Genomic DNA, 17776 nt, shown 5'->3' on the forward strand with positions numbered 1-17776 from the left:
AGCTGTGAAATATAATTAACTGCTGATGAGAATATAAAAAGTATCTGACTTAAAAGCTGCCATATTCGCATCCCAGTATGTGAATCAAACCCAACTACCTCAATCCTTGCAACATAGCCAACTAAAAATGCAAAATCTACCTCATTTATAACCAGGAGTATTGCTTAGAGCTGAGAACCAGTGATTATGAGGATGCAATACAATCTGTTCTGTATGAACTACCCTGTTAGTATTATGATAACACTGGCAGCATTGCCCTACTATGTTTAGTTTTAGGGGTTTATACTAACTCTGTCATTCAAGAGAGAGAGGAAAAGGATTAGGCCTTGGGTCAGCTAAACTTTGGAAATATTTTAGCCTCAGAAGCACCTTTTTCCCCATTATAAATCTCATACGTAATACCTTAGAAGTTAAATGTTTATCCTAGATAACTGTTATACTGTTTAGTTTTATGAAATGTGTACGTATTTATCCCAAGTAAAGATGATGCTAGTTTTTTTCCACTGTATCATAACAAAATTTATTCAGAATTAATCTTACCTGGTCAAATGGCTGGTTAGAAATAGTGGAGATTATTTTAGAATGGTGTGATGCAAAAGGATTGAACTTGGTCAGATGGTTTTTATCTTTAACCATTATCATGTACTTGCTGACAAAATGCTTTTGTGAAACTGGTTTTGACCCCAAACAATGTATGTGTTTGATTATCAGGCTTGAGCAACTCTTGACTTGTTCAAAAAATAACTTACTTCCAAATGATGATGAATTCCAAGTATTAATAAGGTAGTGGTAGTCAAACTAAGAAAATTTTATTCCTGATATAACCAGAAATTAGTACTGCTTCTCCACTTGGACCTGAAATATCCACCTCTGTTTAGCTCTATAACTCTGATCTGAAAACCTGAGATCTCATCTCCAATTGAAGATTTTACCTGGAGACAATGTGAGAAAAAAGTGGTCACTTCCTCCAGCTCACATTGTGATTTTTGCTTTTCATTTTAACTTTGATAGTATGGAAATCCACCTTATTTTCACAGAGTAACTGTCTGAGTTCTTTAGGTAGCCATACCATTATTTGAACTCATTTAAACACAGGTTGTGTTACAGCTGCTCAATGAGATATCTGTGAGTCTGTGTCATATAAGAAAGCCAGTGAGTTATCACCCATGATCTGGCTTTCCTTACTGTGCTGAATGACTGAACGGAAGACTCATCATTGAGCTAAACTTTTGATTTTCTTTGGTGGCATAAGTTTAAGCAAAGGTAGCAGGCAAATTAAACACATGACTGCAATGTAACCACACAGCAGTCTCCCTCTCCTCATCTTTAGTGTCACTCTGAATTTATGGATGAAGCTTGTGACCTCTGATACTGTCAAATTGAAGAATACCCTTCACACAATTAAAATTACAGGAGAATTGTTTGCATAGCAATCATTTTGTTTCAGACATGTATAAGTATACTGAGCTTTGATGAAAATGTTTGTCTAAAAAGTGGGAAGAATGCCTAGCACCTGGTATAGTAAATGTTCAAAACCAATTTTACGAAAGATTGTCTACTATTTGCCAAGTCTCTATGAAGGATGCAAAGACTTATGAAATATGGTTCCTGTTTGATAGTGTTGATGAGAAAGAAACTCTGTGTCCTGAAGAAAGGACAGGTATTAAAGTTTGTTAATAAAAGTATAATAGGCTGCATCCATGAATTCAAGGGTGACACTATGAGAAACAAATAAGATAAGGAGAGGGATGCTGCAGCGTGTTTACATTCCGCGTGCTCTAGAGACAAATAGAGGAGCTCAGACTGAGCTGCAGTGGCCACACTCCCAGGTGCCTGCATTATGGGCCCCCTTCTCATGTTCATGGTAACAGAAAACTCACATTTTACAAATGATAATCCATAATTATAGGTGAAGCAAAAGCCTCTCTTTCTCTACTTTGGAGAAATTTCTGGAGAGGAATTCAGAAAAGATTTTAATAGTGAGCCAAGGATGATATCTGAAGGGGATGGAATTGGATTGTAAAGAATGGACATTCTGTTATGTCTGTGACCTTGGGAATGTCATGGGTACTGCAAACTCCCTTTGTGGATTATAGTAGCTTGTGTGACCATCTAAGTGTTCTTTTGAATCCACATTTTCCATATGGTGGTCATCACTGCATGGGGAAAGTACTAAGGACAGGTCATAGTAGAAATCATGATCCTTTTTTGGTGACTTTTCAAAAGCATTTGTGTCCTATGAGTTTGTTGCTTTTCTTGGCCTCCGTTGCTCCCAGTGAAGGCCAAGCCCCCCTAAGTGATTGGATACTTAGGAAGTTTACCATCTAAGGGAGTCAGGGGGCTTAGGCAAAAATAAATAGCAGGAAAAAAAAGTCAGTGAGTTTTGCATGTATGTGGTTATTTTGCAGTAAACAATGAGTACTTTAAATTCAGAAGAGAGAAACTTTGGTTTTGGCTAGTTATCACTGAACATTTAGCTTACTGGAAAATCTAGAGTAGTGTTAATATGCTTAACACTAAATCTATTAAAGTAGATTATTTTATTAAAAGTTCTAGCTGTACATTTTTGGCTGATGATTTGGTAAATAGATTTTGGTGACTTGCTCTTAGAGGTAGCATAATAAAAACTGTTTTGGCTGGCTGGGGAGTGCTATATAGAAATTTCCCAGAAAAAAGGGAGAGTAAGAGGCATGGAGTCCATTTACTAGACTCTTAAGACTCTAGGATAATAGCAAAGGGAATGACAAGGAAGAGACTCTCAGTGGAAGAATTGCTAGAGCCTGGTAACTTTGGACATATGGAGATATAGCAGTTATTGACTTTTATTTAGTTTTCGCGTGGCAATACGCGAATTATTTTACTTGTTGTATTTAATATTCTCAACCATTTTATAAAATATAAGTACTGTTATCATTACAAGGTAATTGATTTGCTTAAGATCACACAGTTAATAATTATCAGAACCAGAACTTAAACCTTGGGTCTGTCTGAACCGAAGCCCTGCTATAAAGGATGCTGACTCATCAGAAGCTAAAATAGTGTTGCTAACATTTTAATTTAGGAGACAGATGCCTATTAAAAGTCTTGGCTTAATGTTGATTGTTGGCATACATATAACACAAACTTTCTTCTCTTTTTCCTTTTTTCTTTTGTTTTAGTGCGACTTCACGACAGCATATCGGAAGAGGGCTTCCATTACTTGGTGTTTGATTTGTAAGTACAACATACTTTGTGTTTGTTTATTTTTGCTGTCTATTTGAAGATCTTGAATTAAGGATGATTTTTCTCCAAGTTACATTCCAAATTAATGCCCCTATAATATTTTTAAATGTTCTTCAAATTACATTCAACTCTAATTCTTTTGAAATGAGGTGAATGCTCAGCATTGTTTATTTAAAATTTAAGTTAATCTTCATAAGGGAAACAGTTATGAGTCTGCTTCCTTTGGGATTGTTCATTGTGATATCATAAGTAGTTCTCAGTTTTACCTTGGGGTACAAAGATGACTGATTATACATAAGCATAATTTTCCATTGAATTTTTTTGAAGTGTTTGTAACTTATTATCTTATATAAAAAGAAGGCTCACAGACCCTTGAGGTTGGTTAATTCAGGGGTTCAACAACATCATCAAACTTCCATCTTTTAGCCCAGCTCACTGGCTTTGTTCTCAGACTGGCATGGTTCAAATTATTACATGGAGACATGGTAATTTATAGTGGAAGACATTGTCTCTCTTTTTTTTTTTTTTAAGAATGAAAAATTCACCTAGTAAGCCTCCCAATAATCATCTCATTGGCCAGGGTTAGGTCACATGCCTACCCCTCGCCAATCACTGGCAAGGAGAATGGAGTCACCAAGATTGACTTAGACTAATCAGGATTTATAAACCAAGGTTCTATCAATAAGAATGAAGGGAAAACAGTGCTCTTGGGGAGCAGTCCACAGCATCCCCTCTGGCTGGATGGGATATAGTGATACAGGCCATACGCATTGCTGCTAGGGGTTAAATAAGAATACACTTTCTGAAAATAAAATTGATACTCCATATCAAAAATGTCCATTTCATTTAACTTAGTAATTTTCCTTCTCAGAACAAAGTACATGGAAAGTATTACCCTAAATTCAGATAAAGTTTATACTGAAAGCTGTTTATTGCATTGTCCTTTATAGTGGAAAAAAAAAAGAAAACCAACTTATAAATCCAATAATGGGGAATCAGTTGCATAATTACAGTACATTCATATGATGGACTACTCTCTAGCATTTAATGTGATATTTGGGGAATAGATAAGAAAAAAATTATTATTTCATGTAAAATGTGTCTAATGACAGGTTAGTACTAAGTTTGGTTAATTCAGCCCTCCAATGATGTCATTAAGAAACCAAGTTCATTCCATCTTTCTCTCTGTTCTTTGTAGTATGTGGGTTTGTCCTCACCCTCAGGTTCCCCTTAATGTCCTCAAGTTTGCTGCCTCATTTTTAGATATCACAGTGACTTCCAAAGGCAGAAGAAAAGGAAACATTAATCCCATTGCATATATTTTTATTTATAGCGAAAACCTTTCCCAGCAGTCCCTCAGAAGATAGCTGATAGTGAATTACTGTTTAGAATTGCTTCTCATGCACATGTCTGAACCAAGTAGTAGTAAAGGGAATAGAATTATAGCAGTTGGCTTTGACCAATCATAAATTCAATCTGTAGCAGGAAGGGAAGTCTTGCCTGTTGGATAGGCAACCAAACATGTCTGCCATATTGGTGATCCACATACTTGCTAGAGAATAGAGACTAAATCTCTGGATATGCACAGTCCTGCTGCACAAGGTTCTTTCCACAGTCACGTTCCATTCATGGCTTGTTCATGTGGCTGTAGGTTGGCAACACTCCAAGTTGCACTAGTTCTTCTTTTCAAGTCTTTCTCAAAGCTCAGATTTTTACTTTTACCGTTGTTCTTTCTTCCTTCTTGATGTTCCAGCATTCCTTCTTTTATGATTTCCTTTCTTTAAGAATTTCCTGTAGCCATTCTTTTAGAGTATAGATGTGCTAGCAACAGAGTCTGTTTTCCTTTTCTGAGACTGTCTTGATTTCCTCTTCATTTGTGAAGGATATTTTTGCTAGATATAAAGCTCTAGGTTGACAGTAATTTTCTTTCAATGTTGGGCCAATTCCTTCTGGATTCTTTTGTTTTTCATGAGAAATCTTCTATCATTCTAATTGCTTATCCCCTAAAGATAAGGTATTATTTCTCTCTGGCTGCTTTTAAAAATGTACCTTTGTCTATAGTTTTTAGAAGTTTGACTATGGTGTGTCTTGCCTTGAATTTCTTAGAGTTTATCTTATTTGATATTCACTTAATCTCTTGAGTATATAGATTTATGCCAAACTTAGAAGATTTTTAGACATTGTTTCTTTGATTGCTTTTTCAGCCTCACTTTCTCTTCTCCTTCTGGAACCCTGATGACATGAATGTTAGATCTTTTGTTACAGTCGCATAAGTCCCTGAGGCTCTGTTCAATTTTTTTTAAATTTATTTTATTTCTTTTGTTCAGATTGGGTAATTTATATTCTCTCTTCAAGTTCACTTATCCTTTCCTCAGTTTTTTTCCATTCTGCTGTTGAGCTCATCGATTGAGTTTTTAAAATTTTATTAGTTACTGTGTTTTTATCAGTTCTACCATTGACTTTTGGTTGTTTGGTGTATCCTCTATTCCTTTGTTGAGACTTCCTACTTTTTTTTCATTTAAGTGTGTTCATAATTGTTCACTGAAGCATTTTTATTATGGCTGATTAAAAAACCTGTCAGGTAATTCCAACAGCACTGTCATCTTTGTATTGGTATCTGTTCATTGTTTTTTCTCATTCATATTGTGATTATCCTGATTCTTTGTATGATGAGTGATTTTGTATTATATGCTGGACATTTTGGGTATTATGAGACTCTGAATTTAATTTAAATCATCTTTTTAACAGTCCTGCTCTGATATCACAATGGCAGAGGTGAGGAGGTGCCATCTTAATACTGACAGGTCGGGGTAGAAGCCCAGGTTTCCTACTCAACCCCAATTGACACCCCTGGGAAGTGCCTCTTTACTGCTGTGCAGGGCTGAGAGCACAGGGTTTTGGTTTTTTGTGTTTTTTTTTTTTTAATTTCGTGAGAGAAATGCCTCCACCCCATTTTTTTAGACATCTTGTGATTTCTTGATAGGTCTAATTTGTCAGATCTCCTTTACAGTATAATCAAGGGTATGGCATTATACACTGGGATATGTCCTTCATGCTGTGATGAATACTAGAATAAAAAAACACTTTCGCTAATGCTCATTACCTAAACCACCATTCAGAACTGGGTTTATTTTTTAATTTAATTTATTTATTTTTAAAATGTATTCATTTGACTTATTTATTTTTATTGAAGCATAGTTGATTTGCAATATTATATTAGTTTTAGGTATACAGATTGTGATTCAGTATTTTTGTAGATTATACTCCATTAAAAGTTATTACAAGATGATGGCTGTAATTCCTTGTGCTATACAATATATCCTGTTGCTTATCTGTTTTACACGTAGTAGTTTGTATCTCTTAATTCCAAACCCCTAATTTGCCCCTCCCCCTTCCCTCTCCACTTTGGCTAATTGGGTTTAATCACAGCTCAGTCAGAGAGAAAAAATTTTTTCTCTACCCTCTTATGTTCAATGCAAGAAGGCATGTGAGTTAAACTAAGAAAAGATAGTGATTAACAGGAGAAAAGGCACAACATTTTTATTAATATTTATGTGCACATGAGCTCACAGCAAAGAAGTGAAATTGAAAGAAGCAGTTAGACTCAGGGTGTCAACTCCTGGTCTTAGATGGTAAGAATTGCTTAGATGGAAGCAGACACCTTCCTCAAAGGGAAATTTATGTCCTGCTTTTAGGCAGATTAAGGGCATGGAGTGGAGAATTCTTCCTGTATTTGCTGATTCTCACTTGCCTTTAGCTCAATATAATCCTTATGCCAAAGTGGCATATTTTGGCAGGGCATATTCTGATCCCCTTCAGCTCCAAAAAGCAATTCAGTGTTAGGCCAAATATAAAAGAAAGAGGCATCCTTCTTCCCATGCCATGCCGCTTTTCCACAGTCATCAAGTTATTTATATCCATGTTTTAAATTTTATAGATTTTTAAAGGTAAGATTTCCTTACTAAATGGAGGGAATGATAAGAATCACATTGTTTAGAATAAAGTTTATTTTTAAAGTGCACCATTTTTAAAAAAATTCAGCACTTAGTAATTGGTGCAGAACATATAAAGAAAGCATTTCATGTGAAAACAAAATAAGATTTTCAATTACAGTGGCTCATATCTGAAGCAATGATATTTGTTTGTGCTATTAATGTCTCTGAAACCAAAATGTAGAGTTTACATTTGAACCATAGTAACATGAAATCTGCTGTTATTTTGAAATCTGTTGCAATTATTCTTCAATGTTTAAAGTTTAAGAGGAGAGTTATCAGTAATTCTCATCAAAATGCTTTTCCAGTAAATGAGATTAATAAACTAGTTAAACGAAATCCAGTAAAGCACCCAGCTTTAGAGACAGTTGGAAAACAATGGCTAAAAGTGTAGATTTTCAATGACTAAAAAGAGATTATAACAAATATAAATAAATAATTCCTCTAAATTATTTAATTGTGGTGGTGGTATTCTAGGAAGAAGAAAAGTAAGTAGCTTTAGAAAAATGCACATTTTAAACATAGTTAAGAAAAGTATGATCTTAAAGATATCAATGAAATACTCATGGAAAAATTGGAAGTCACTTTGCCAATCAGTTCCAAGATAAAATAACTACTTGAATTCCTGAAGAAGGAATGTTCTCTGTGTTTGTCCTTTTGATGATGGTTTTGGCAATGTGGTACTTGTGCATACTTCCTGTGGAATGTCAGCTATTCAGAATCTAATGGGAAGTTCTATTTTTATAGGTGTGTTGAGTCTTCTTCTAATGGAATTCTTTTCTTTTCTAAAAAGCAAAACAGAAGGGGCCATGAGTTCTATGAAAAAAAAAAAGGTTTCTTTTTGTTACTTTTAATTTATATTTTTTATTCAGATATCTATCCACTGTTTCCAACTACAAAGCGTTAATAGTCAATTTTGCAAATAGACTCAGTAATCAGTGGGAAAGGCCTGCATGAAAGCAAAGATATCTTCACAGCAAATATTGAACTGCCTGATTTTTTAGAATCATTTTTGTCAAGGTCTGTGCCTAGAAGGGTTTTTAAACACATCTCAGCAACTCCGGGAGGCAAAAGATGTGGATTTATCTGAAATCTAACAGAAGATAAGACAGTGAAGTAATGGAGCTAGAATTACAGTCCTCAAGGGAGAAGCCTAAAGGCAGAGCCATTGGCCTTAGGAAATAAAGCAGATCCAGTCCATTTCTAGGACTGATGGGGAAAAAGGCCTTGAAAGGGGCAGTCATTTGAATATGGCATGTATATTTCAGGATCTATATGTCAGAGAAGATCTGTATTATGTGCTTGTTGGGTGAATGTACACAATGACGTATAGATATATTACACTTTAAGTAAATGTGTAAGAGAATGACACTTGGGTTGAATTTTGGTAATCTCAATAGGGAACTAAAATAGACTAGATTAAGGCTCAATGGAAAGCATGCTGACCCAGAATGAAAAGATTTGAGTTTCAATCTCAAAGCTACCCAGGGCTAAACATGTAACAATATCTTTTCTCTAAGCCTTATTTTTCTCAAAGAGAATGAGGCCATGGGTCCAGATGAAAAATTTGTTAGACATCTCTCAAGTTCTTTTCTATTCTATGAAGCCAGGATGTTATTCGCATGAATTTGAGATTTCTGATAGAATTAATGGGACTCCTGGTACCATTTTTAAATACTAGAAAATTTCTCACGTGTCTAAAGTATTGGAGAAAATGCTATTATTACGTCTTTAAAAAGAACATATTTTTTTTTCTCTAGCAAAGTCATATCTTGGTATGTGAAGTATTTCTTTTTTTCTTCTGTTTTAAAGTGTTTGTGTTTTTGTCCCCAAATAAGAAATTCCATTCATCAAATATGTGATAGGCGCCTACTAAAAGCAAGACACTTTGCCTAATGTTTTAAGGGGGAAAAAAAAAGCAATGTTTCTGAGCATTTTAAAATAAATGTCCCATTTGGGTAAATTCAGAAAGCAGTACCCTGAGAGAATCTGCTGTGCTTCCTCCTCCGGCCCCATTTTATCATATTTCTACCAGCCAGAAGGCCTGGTCAGGTTACATGTTTTGTGGTTATCGTTAGGAAAACATGTTGAGTTTTCGTTTTTACAAAGTTGAAATTATAATCCTAAAAATACTTTTTCAAAATACACTCCTTGGACTGGGGAGCTGATAGTTATATTGGTAATATTAGGGCTAAAGGATAAGTCAGACACCATCCTTTTTCAAAGATTTTATAGTTTAGCTAGGGGCTTAGATGCCTTCAAAATATCTGTGGTGTAGACCTAGTATGATAAAAGCTGTAAGAGTTATACAGGGGATTGGGAAAGTGAGGCAACCTTCATTCAGTCAGGGATATCAGGAAACAGTGGGAAGAACTGAAGCTGAGGCAGGCATAATTATGTCCTTGGGGATATTTCTTCGTTCAGCGAATAAACACTTGGTATGTACTCACTCTGTACCAGACGCTGCAGATAAGCAGATTGAAGGGAAGGTGAATGACCATTTTTTGCCTTCAAAAAAACATAATGAAATGTTATGTTATGGCATTTTTTCACCTACTAGAATATTTGGTTATATAACCAACAGGTCAGCAGCATTTACATAACACAAATATAACAAGTTTCACAGTGTCTGTGAAAACATCTGGTATGTGCGCCTAGTAACTCGGTCATCTTTATGGTAATTTAGTAAAATTCTTCTATTATGCTGGTGATACTCTCCTGTATTTTACAAGGTATGTATATTCCAGTGATTATTAATTCTTTTGGGAGGTGGAGGCCTAGTATGATTTTTTTTCTGAATACCTTTTGCTTATTATTTACAGCAAATTTTATCTGTCTTAAAACCTACCAAGTGTAATATTTCCTTTAATTTATATCACCAAACATTGTAGTTAACAAACAGTAGTAGCAAAAATAATTTTACACTCACATCAGAATGTGAAAGCACAGTATTGAAGACTATTTACTGTTGCAAAATAGTACTTGAGCACTAGTCTCTAGGTTAAACTCCTGTCAAGAGAAAGAAAAATAAATCAAGTGCTGTGATATTTTGCTATGTACACGGATTGGAGCAAAGAGAGATTAGATTGGAGGTGGTGAACCCAGTTAGAAGGTGGCTGCACTAACATCCAGGTAGATGATAGTCCCTGAAGTACATAAGGTGTTGGTAGGAATAGGTACAGTCGGCCCTCCATATCCTCAGGTCCCACACCCACGAATTCAACCAACCATAGATCAAAAATATTTGAGAAAAGAAAAATTCCAAAGTTCCAAAAAGCAAAACTTGAATTTACTGAAGCTGGCAACTATTGACATAGCATTTGCATTGTATTAGGTGTTATAGGTAATCAAGAGATGGTTTAAAGTATAAGGGAGGATATGCGTATAGTATAAGATCATACTGTACCATTTTATATAAGGAACTTGAGCATCCTTGGATTTTAATAGCTGCTGGGGATCCCCACGGATGCTGAGGGATGACTGTATAATCTGTGTGAAAATAATTTTTAGAACAAAGTTGTCTGCGGAATTTTGCTGTTAGTTGGCAATTTACGTGCAAGAAACAGTTAATCTACTTAAAATGGAGGATATTTTAAATAACAAAGAAACCCTGGATGCTGTAAAGATACTGCATTTCTTATTTGTTTTTAAAAACAATTGCGTTTGAATCAAAACATCTTGGCCGTTGTTAAAATGAAATTTAATGTCCATTACAGTGAAAAGCTATAAATCTAGAACTGTAGAAGTTCACAGTTGGGAAAATACAGGTTTCACAAGGTTATACTAAATAATTGCAGTGTTGTATTTGTTAGAGAATTAATAAAATGGTAATGAATATGTTACAAGCATATACTGCTTTATTGAACTTTGCTTTATTGTGCTTCACAGAGAGTGCATTTTTTACAAATTGAAGGTTTATGGTAACCCTGCATCCAGCAAGTTTATCAGTCCCATTTATTCCTAACAACACTTGCTCACTCTATATGTCTGTGTCACATTTTGATAATTCTCAGAATATTTCATAACCCTCGACCAGCAAAAAAGATTATGTCTTGCTGAAGGCTCAGGTGATGGTTAGCATTTTTTTTAGCAATGAAGTATTTTTTTTAATTAAGGTATGTACTTTTTTTTTAGACATAATGCTATTGGACACTTAATAGACTACAGGATAGTGTAAACATAACTTCTACATGTACTGGGAAACAAAAAATTCGTGTGACTTACTTTATTGTGATATTCACTTTATATTGGTGGTCTAGAACCAAGTCTGCAGTATCTTGGAGGTATACCTGTGTATTTTTTAAGAAAAAACATTTTAAATGACTATGACATCCTGTACTTTTAATAGAAAGGGGTAGAGATACTCATATCCTTTTGATTCTTTTCTGAGTAAAAGGCAAAATTAACGTTCAACTTTTCTCATGTATTATGGTGCTGCTCCAAGGTGGCAAAGTCAACCCTTTCACCCACACATCATAGTTCTTTTATGTTAACAAACACTTTCAGTTTGTGTGGGATAAGATATAACCTCATCTCATGAGTACTCTTTAGCTGACAACCTACAGGAGGAAGGAGGCTCTTCAAGATGAATACCATCTGATGGCTTCTTCAGAATTATTGTCAGGTATAATTGTCTTAAATTCCAGAGGCCCAATTTCTGTTTCATTTGTTCACTTTAGTAATTTTCATTCTTTAATATAAATCTGGATTTCTTGATATTATATCAATTCCCATATTTGTCTTTATGAAGTAAGGAGAAAATGTTATGTAATCTAGGACTTTGGAAACTTTTAAACAATTTTTTTTAAACTTTTACACTTCTAATAAACTTTATTTTTTTAGAGGAGTTTTGGGTTCAAAGCAAAATTGAGCAGAAATTTCTGAGAATTCCCAAATACCCCCATCCCCACACATGCACAGCCTCGGCGCTGTTGACTTCCTACACCACAGTGATCTATTTGTTTCAGTTGATGAATCTACATTGACCCATCATTATTACCCGAAGTCCATAGTTTACATTAGGGTTTACTCTTGGTATTGTACATTGACTGGGTTTTTACAAATGTATGGCATGTATCCACCATTGTAGTTTAATACAGAATAATTTCGTTGTCTTAAAAATCCTCTGTGCTCCAATTATTTATCTCACCCTTCTCTCTAACTAGAAACAACTAATCGTTTCACTGTCTCCATAGTTTTGCCTTTTCCAGAATGTCAAAGTTGGAATCATACAGTATGTATGTAACCTTTTCAGATTGGCTTCTTCCACTTAGCTGTATATGTTTATGTTTCCTCCATGTTTTTCACGGCTTGATAGTTCATATCTTTTTAGCACTGACTAATAATCCATTCCCTGGATGAGCCACGGTTTGTTTATACACTCACCTACTGAAGGATATCTTGGTTGCTTCTGAGTTTTGGCTATGAATAAAGTTGCTATAAACATCTATGTGCAGACTTTTGTGTGGACTTAAGTTTTCAACTCCTTTGGGTAAATACCAAGGAGCACAATTGCTGGATTATATGGTAAGAGTATATTTAGTTGTATAAGAAACTGCCAAACTGTCTTTTAAAGTGGCTGTATCATTTTGCATTCCCATCAGCAATGAATGAGAGTTTCTGTTGCTCCACATCCTACCAGTATTTAGTGTTGTCAGTGTTTTGGACTTTGGCCACACTAATAGATTTATAGCAGTTATCTCATTTTTTTTTAATTTTATTTTTTTTTATACAGCAGGTTCTTATTAGTTATCTATTTTATACATATTAGTGTATATATGTCAATCCCAATCTCCCAATTCATACCACCATCACCACCACCACCACCCCCCACTTTCCCCCCTTGGTGTTCATAAGTTTGTTCTCTACATCTGTGTCTATTTCTGCCTTGCAGACTGGTTCATCTGTACCATTTTTCTAGATCCCACATATATGCGTTAATATATGATATGTATTTTTCTCTTTCTGACTTATTTCACTCTGTATGACTGTCTCTAGGTCCATCCACATCTCTACAAATGACCCAATTTCGTTCCTTTTTATGGCTGAGTAATATTCCATTGTGTATATGTACCACATCTTCTTTATCAATTCTGTTGATGGGCATTTAGGTTGCTTCCATGACTTGGCTATTGTAAATAGTGCTGCAGTGAACACTGGGGTGCATGTGTCTTTTTGAATTATGGTTTTCTCTGGGTATATGCCCAGTAGTGGGATTGCTGGGTCATATGATAATTCTATTTTTAGTTTTTTAAGGAACCTCCATACTGCTCTCCATAGTGGTTGTATCAGTTTACATTCCCATGGTTTTCTCATTTTAATTCGCAATTGCCTAGTGACACATGGTGTGGAGCATCTTTTCATATGCTTATGTGCCGTCTGCATATCTTCTTTGGTGAGGTATCCTTCAGATCTTTTGCCTATTTTTGAATCAGATTGTTCATTTTCTTATTGTTCAGTTTTAAGAATTCTTTGTGTAGTTCGGATAACAGTTCTTTATCAGATGTCTTTGTAAGTATTTTTTTTCCAGTCTATAACCTGTCTTCTCATTTCTTGACAGTGTCTTTTGCAGAGCAGAATTTTTAAATTTTAATCAAGTTCACATTATCAATTCTTTCTTTCATAGATCGTGCCTTTGATGTTGTATTTAAAAGTCATCCCCATGTCCAAGGTCATCTAGATATTCTCCTATGTTATCGTCCAGGATTTTTATGGTTTTAATTATATAGTTATAGTTTTACATTTAGGTCTGTGATTCACTTTGAGTTAGTTTTTGTGAAGGGTGTAATGTCCGGATTTTTTTAATTTTGTTTTTAATATGTACCTGTTCCAGCATCATTTATTGAAGAGTCTCTCTTTTCTCCATTGTATTTCCATTGCTCCTTTGTCGAAGATGAGAGACTATATTTATATGGGTTCATTTCTGGGCTTTCTATTCCATACAATTAATCAGTTTGTTTATTCTTTCATTAATACCACACTTTTTTGATTACTATAGCTTTATAGTAAGTCTTGAAGTCAGATGGTATCAGTCCTTCATCTTTGTTCTTCCCTTTAAATAAATATTGTGTTGGTATTCTTGGTCTTTTGGCTCTCCACATAAACTTTAGAATCAGGTTGTTGATATCCACAAAAAGACTTGCTGAGATTTTCATTGGGATTATGTTGATTGAGTTGATAAGAACTGTCATCTTGACCTCCTACTCACTGACAAGGAATATCTCTCCATTTATTTAGTTATTTTTTTGAGATATTTCATCAGAGTTTTGTAGTTTTCCTCATATAGATCTTTTACATATTTTGTTAGACTTACACCTAAGTATTTCATTTTTAGGGAGGGTAATGTAAATGGTAACGTGTTTTTAATACAAATTTCACTTGGTCATTTCTGGCACATAGGAAACCTGTAGACTTTTGTATATTAACCTTGTATCCTGCAGTTTGTGATAACTGCTTATTTCCAGGAGTTTTGTTGTCAGTTCTTTAGGATTTTTATGCATAGACAATCATGTCATCTGTGAATAATGACCATTTTATTTCTTCCTTCTCAATTTGTATACCTTTTGTTTCCTTTTCTTATCTGACTGCATTAACTAGGACTTCTAGTTTGATGTTGGAAACGTGTGATGAAAGGGGACATCTTTGCCTTGTTCCTGATCTTAGTGGGAAAGCTTCATGTTTCTCACTATTAAATATGATGTTAGCTTGTGGTATTTTGTAGATGTTCTTTATGAAGTTGGGGAACTGTTCTAGTTTACTGAGAGTTACTCTCATGTATGGATATTGAATTTTGTCAAATGATTTTTCTACATCAACTGATATGATCATGTGATTTTTCTATTTTTGCCTATTTTGATGTTATTGATAGATAACATTGATTTTCAAATGTTAAACCAGCCTTGCATACCTGAAATAAATTTCTTTTGCTCATGGTGAATAATTCTTTTTATACATAGACATATTCAGTTTGCTAATATTTTGTTGAGAATTTTTGTATCTATGTTCGTGAGGGATATTGGTGTATAATTTTTCCTTCTTGTAGTGCCTTTATCTGGTTTTGGTTTTAGAGTAATGGTGGCCTTATAGAATGTGTTGCAGTGTGTTCACTCTGCTTCTGTTTTCTGCTTCATATTGTGAAGAATTGGTATCATTTATTCCTTAAGTGTTTGGTATAATTTACCGGTTAATCCATTTGGGCCTGGTGCTTTCTGTTTTGGAAGGTTATTAATTATTGATTCAATTTCTTTAATAGATAGGCCTATTCAGGTTGTCTATTTCTTCTTGTGCAATTTTGGCAGATTGTGTCTTTCAAGGAATTGGTCCATTTCATCTGGGTTATCAAATATGTGGGCATAGAGTTATTCATAATAATCCTTTATTATCCTTTTAATGTCCATCGTATCTATAGTAATGTCTCCTCCTTCATTTCTAATATTAATAATTTATGTCTTCTCTCTTTTTTTCTTAATTAGCCTGGCTAGAGACTTATCCATTTCATTGATCTTTTCAAAGAACTAGCTTTTTTTGCTATTGTTGATTTCCTGTTTTCATTTTTATTGATTTCTGCTCTAATTTTTATTATTTCTTTTGTTCTGCTTACTTTGGATTTAATTTGCTCTTCTTTTTCTTTCTACTAGTGGAAGCTTAGCATATTAATTTGATATCTTTCTTCCTTTCTAATATGTGCATTCAGTGCTATAAATTTCCCTATATGTAGCTCATCCCACAAATTTTGATAAGTTATTGTTTCATTTTCATTTAATTCAAAATATTTTTAAATTTCTCTTGAGATTTCTTCATTGACTTATGTGTTGTTTAATCTCCTAGTATTTTGGATCCTTCAGTTTTCTTTCTGTTGTTGATTTCTTGTTTAATTCTGTGTGCTGAGAGTAGACCTTGTTTGATTTCTAATCTTCTAAACTTGTTAAGGTGTGTTTTATGACCCAGAATGTCATCTATCTTGGTGAATGTTCCATATAAGCTGGAGAAGAATGTGTATTCTGCTGTTGTTTATACAGAAGTATAAGTATAGAAGTCGTCTATAGATCTCAATTATAGATCTATAGATGTAGTCTATAGATCTCAATTATATCCAGTTGATTTATGGTGCTCTTGAGTTCAAGTATGTTCTTAGTGATTTTCTGCCTGCTAGATCAGTCCATTTCTGATAGATGGGTGCTAAAGTCTCCAGCTACAGTAGTAGATTCACCTATTTTTTCTTACAGTTCTACCAGTGTTTGCCTTACGTATTTTGATGTTGTATTGTTAGGCACATGCACATTGAGAATTGTTACATATTCTTGGAGTATTGACCCCTTTGTCATTAAGTGATGCCCCTCTTTTTCTCTGATAATTTTCCTTGCCCTGAAGTCTGCTCTATTATTAATATAGCTACTCTCACTTTCTTTTTAGTAGTGTTAGCATGACATATAATTCTCCATTCTTTTAGTCTTAATCTAAGTATGTCTTTATAATTACAATGAATTTCTTTGTGACAGCATATAGTTGGGTCTTGTTTTTTGATCCACTCTGACAATCTCTTTTCATGTATTTAGTTCATTGATGTTTAAAGTGATTATTGATATAGTTGGATTAATATCTACCATATTTGTTACTGTTTTCTATTTGCTTCCCTTGTTCTTTGTTATTGCTGTTATCATCCACCTTTTTTTTTTTTTTTTGAAGTTTCTATTGGCATTTCCTCAAGCTCAGAGATTCTTTCCTCAGCTGGGTCCAGTGTACTAAGGAGCTCATCAGTGGCATTCTTCATTACTGTTACAGTGTTTCCTTTTTTATCCTGGCATTTCTTTTTGATTCTTTCTCAGAATTTTCATCTTTCTGCTTACATTACCCATCTGTTCTTGCATGTTGTCTACTTTTTCCATTAATCTCCTTAACATATTAATCATAGTTTTTAAAATTCCTGGTCTAATAATTCTAACATTCCTGCCATATCTGATTCTGGCTCTGACGCATGTTAAGTTTCTTCAAAGTGTGCTTTTTGCCTTTTGGTATGTCTTGTAATTTTTTGTTGAAAGATGGACATAATGTACTGGGTAAAAGGAACCGTGGTTAGTAGGCCTTTAGTAATGTACTGGTAAGGTGTTGGGGGAGGGGAAGCATTCTGCAGTCCTATGATTAGGTTTCAGTCTTTTGGTGAGCCTCATCCCTTGGACTGTCAACTTCACCAGTGCTTCTCAGTTTTGCTTTGTCCCCCCCACCCCACCCCCGCCCCTTAGGTGGGACAGGATAACTAGAGAAAGCTGGAATTGGGTGTTTCCCTTCTTCCACTTACATTCCCCCCGAGTTCGTTAGGCTCTGTTAATACCTCAGTAGTTTAGGCTCTGGTAAGATGATCTCATTAAGGCGGCCCTTGCTAAAAAAAAATAGAATGCTCTGCCGTATTTCAAAATGGTTCCTTTTCCCCTCTCACTGCTGGAAGCACAAGAAGATTTTCCTCTGATATTCACTGTGAGGACCTGATAGAACTCCTAGAGGTAGAACTTTCAATAGTCTGGGCCCTCACATGACTGGGTACCCCTGGAGCTTTATCTTCTAGGCTT

At 34.7% G+C, this 17776-nt stretch overlaps 1 protein-coding gene across 4 annotated transcripts in view; it reads left to right on the plus strand.

The window, feature by feature from the left end:
• Positions 1-17776, plus strand: part of CAMK2D (calcium/calmodulin dependent protein kinase II delta) — a 290301-nt gene that overhangs the window by 130474 nt on the left and 142051 nt on the right. For all 4 annotated transcript variants that reach the window (XM_061192041.1, XM_061192038.1, XM_061192040.1 and 1 more), the window contains exon 4: positions 3159-3213. In XM_061192041.1, the coding sequence (XP_061048024.1) occupies positions 3159-3213 (55 nt within the window). The remainder of the gene's footprint in view (positions 1-3158; positions 3214-17776) is intronic.

This window comes from Eubalaena glacialis, chromosome 5 (genome assembly GCF_028564815.1).
Source record: "Eubalaena glacialis isolate mEubGla1 chromosome 5, mEubGla1.1.hap2.+ XY, whole genome shotgun sequence".
NCBI classification, from domain to species: Eukaryota; Metazoa; Chordata; class Mammalia; order Artiodactyla; family Balaenidae; genus Eubalaena; species Eubalaena glacialis.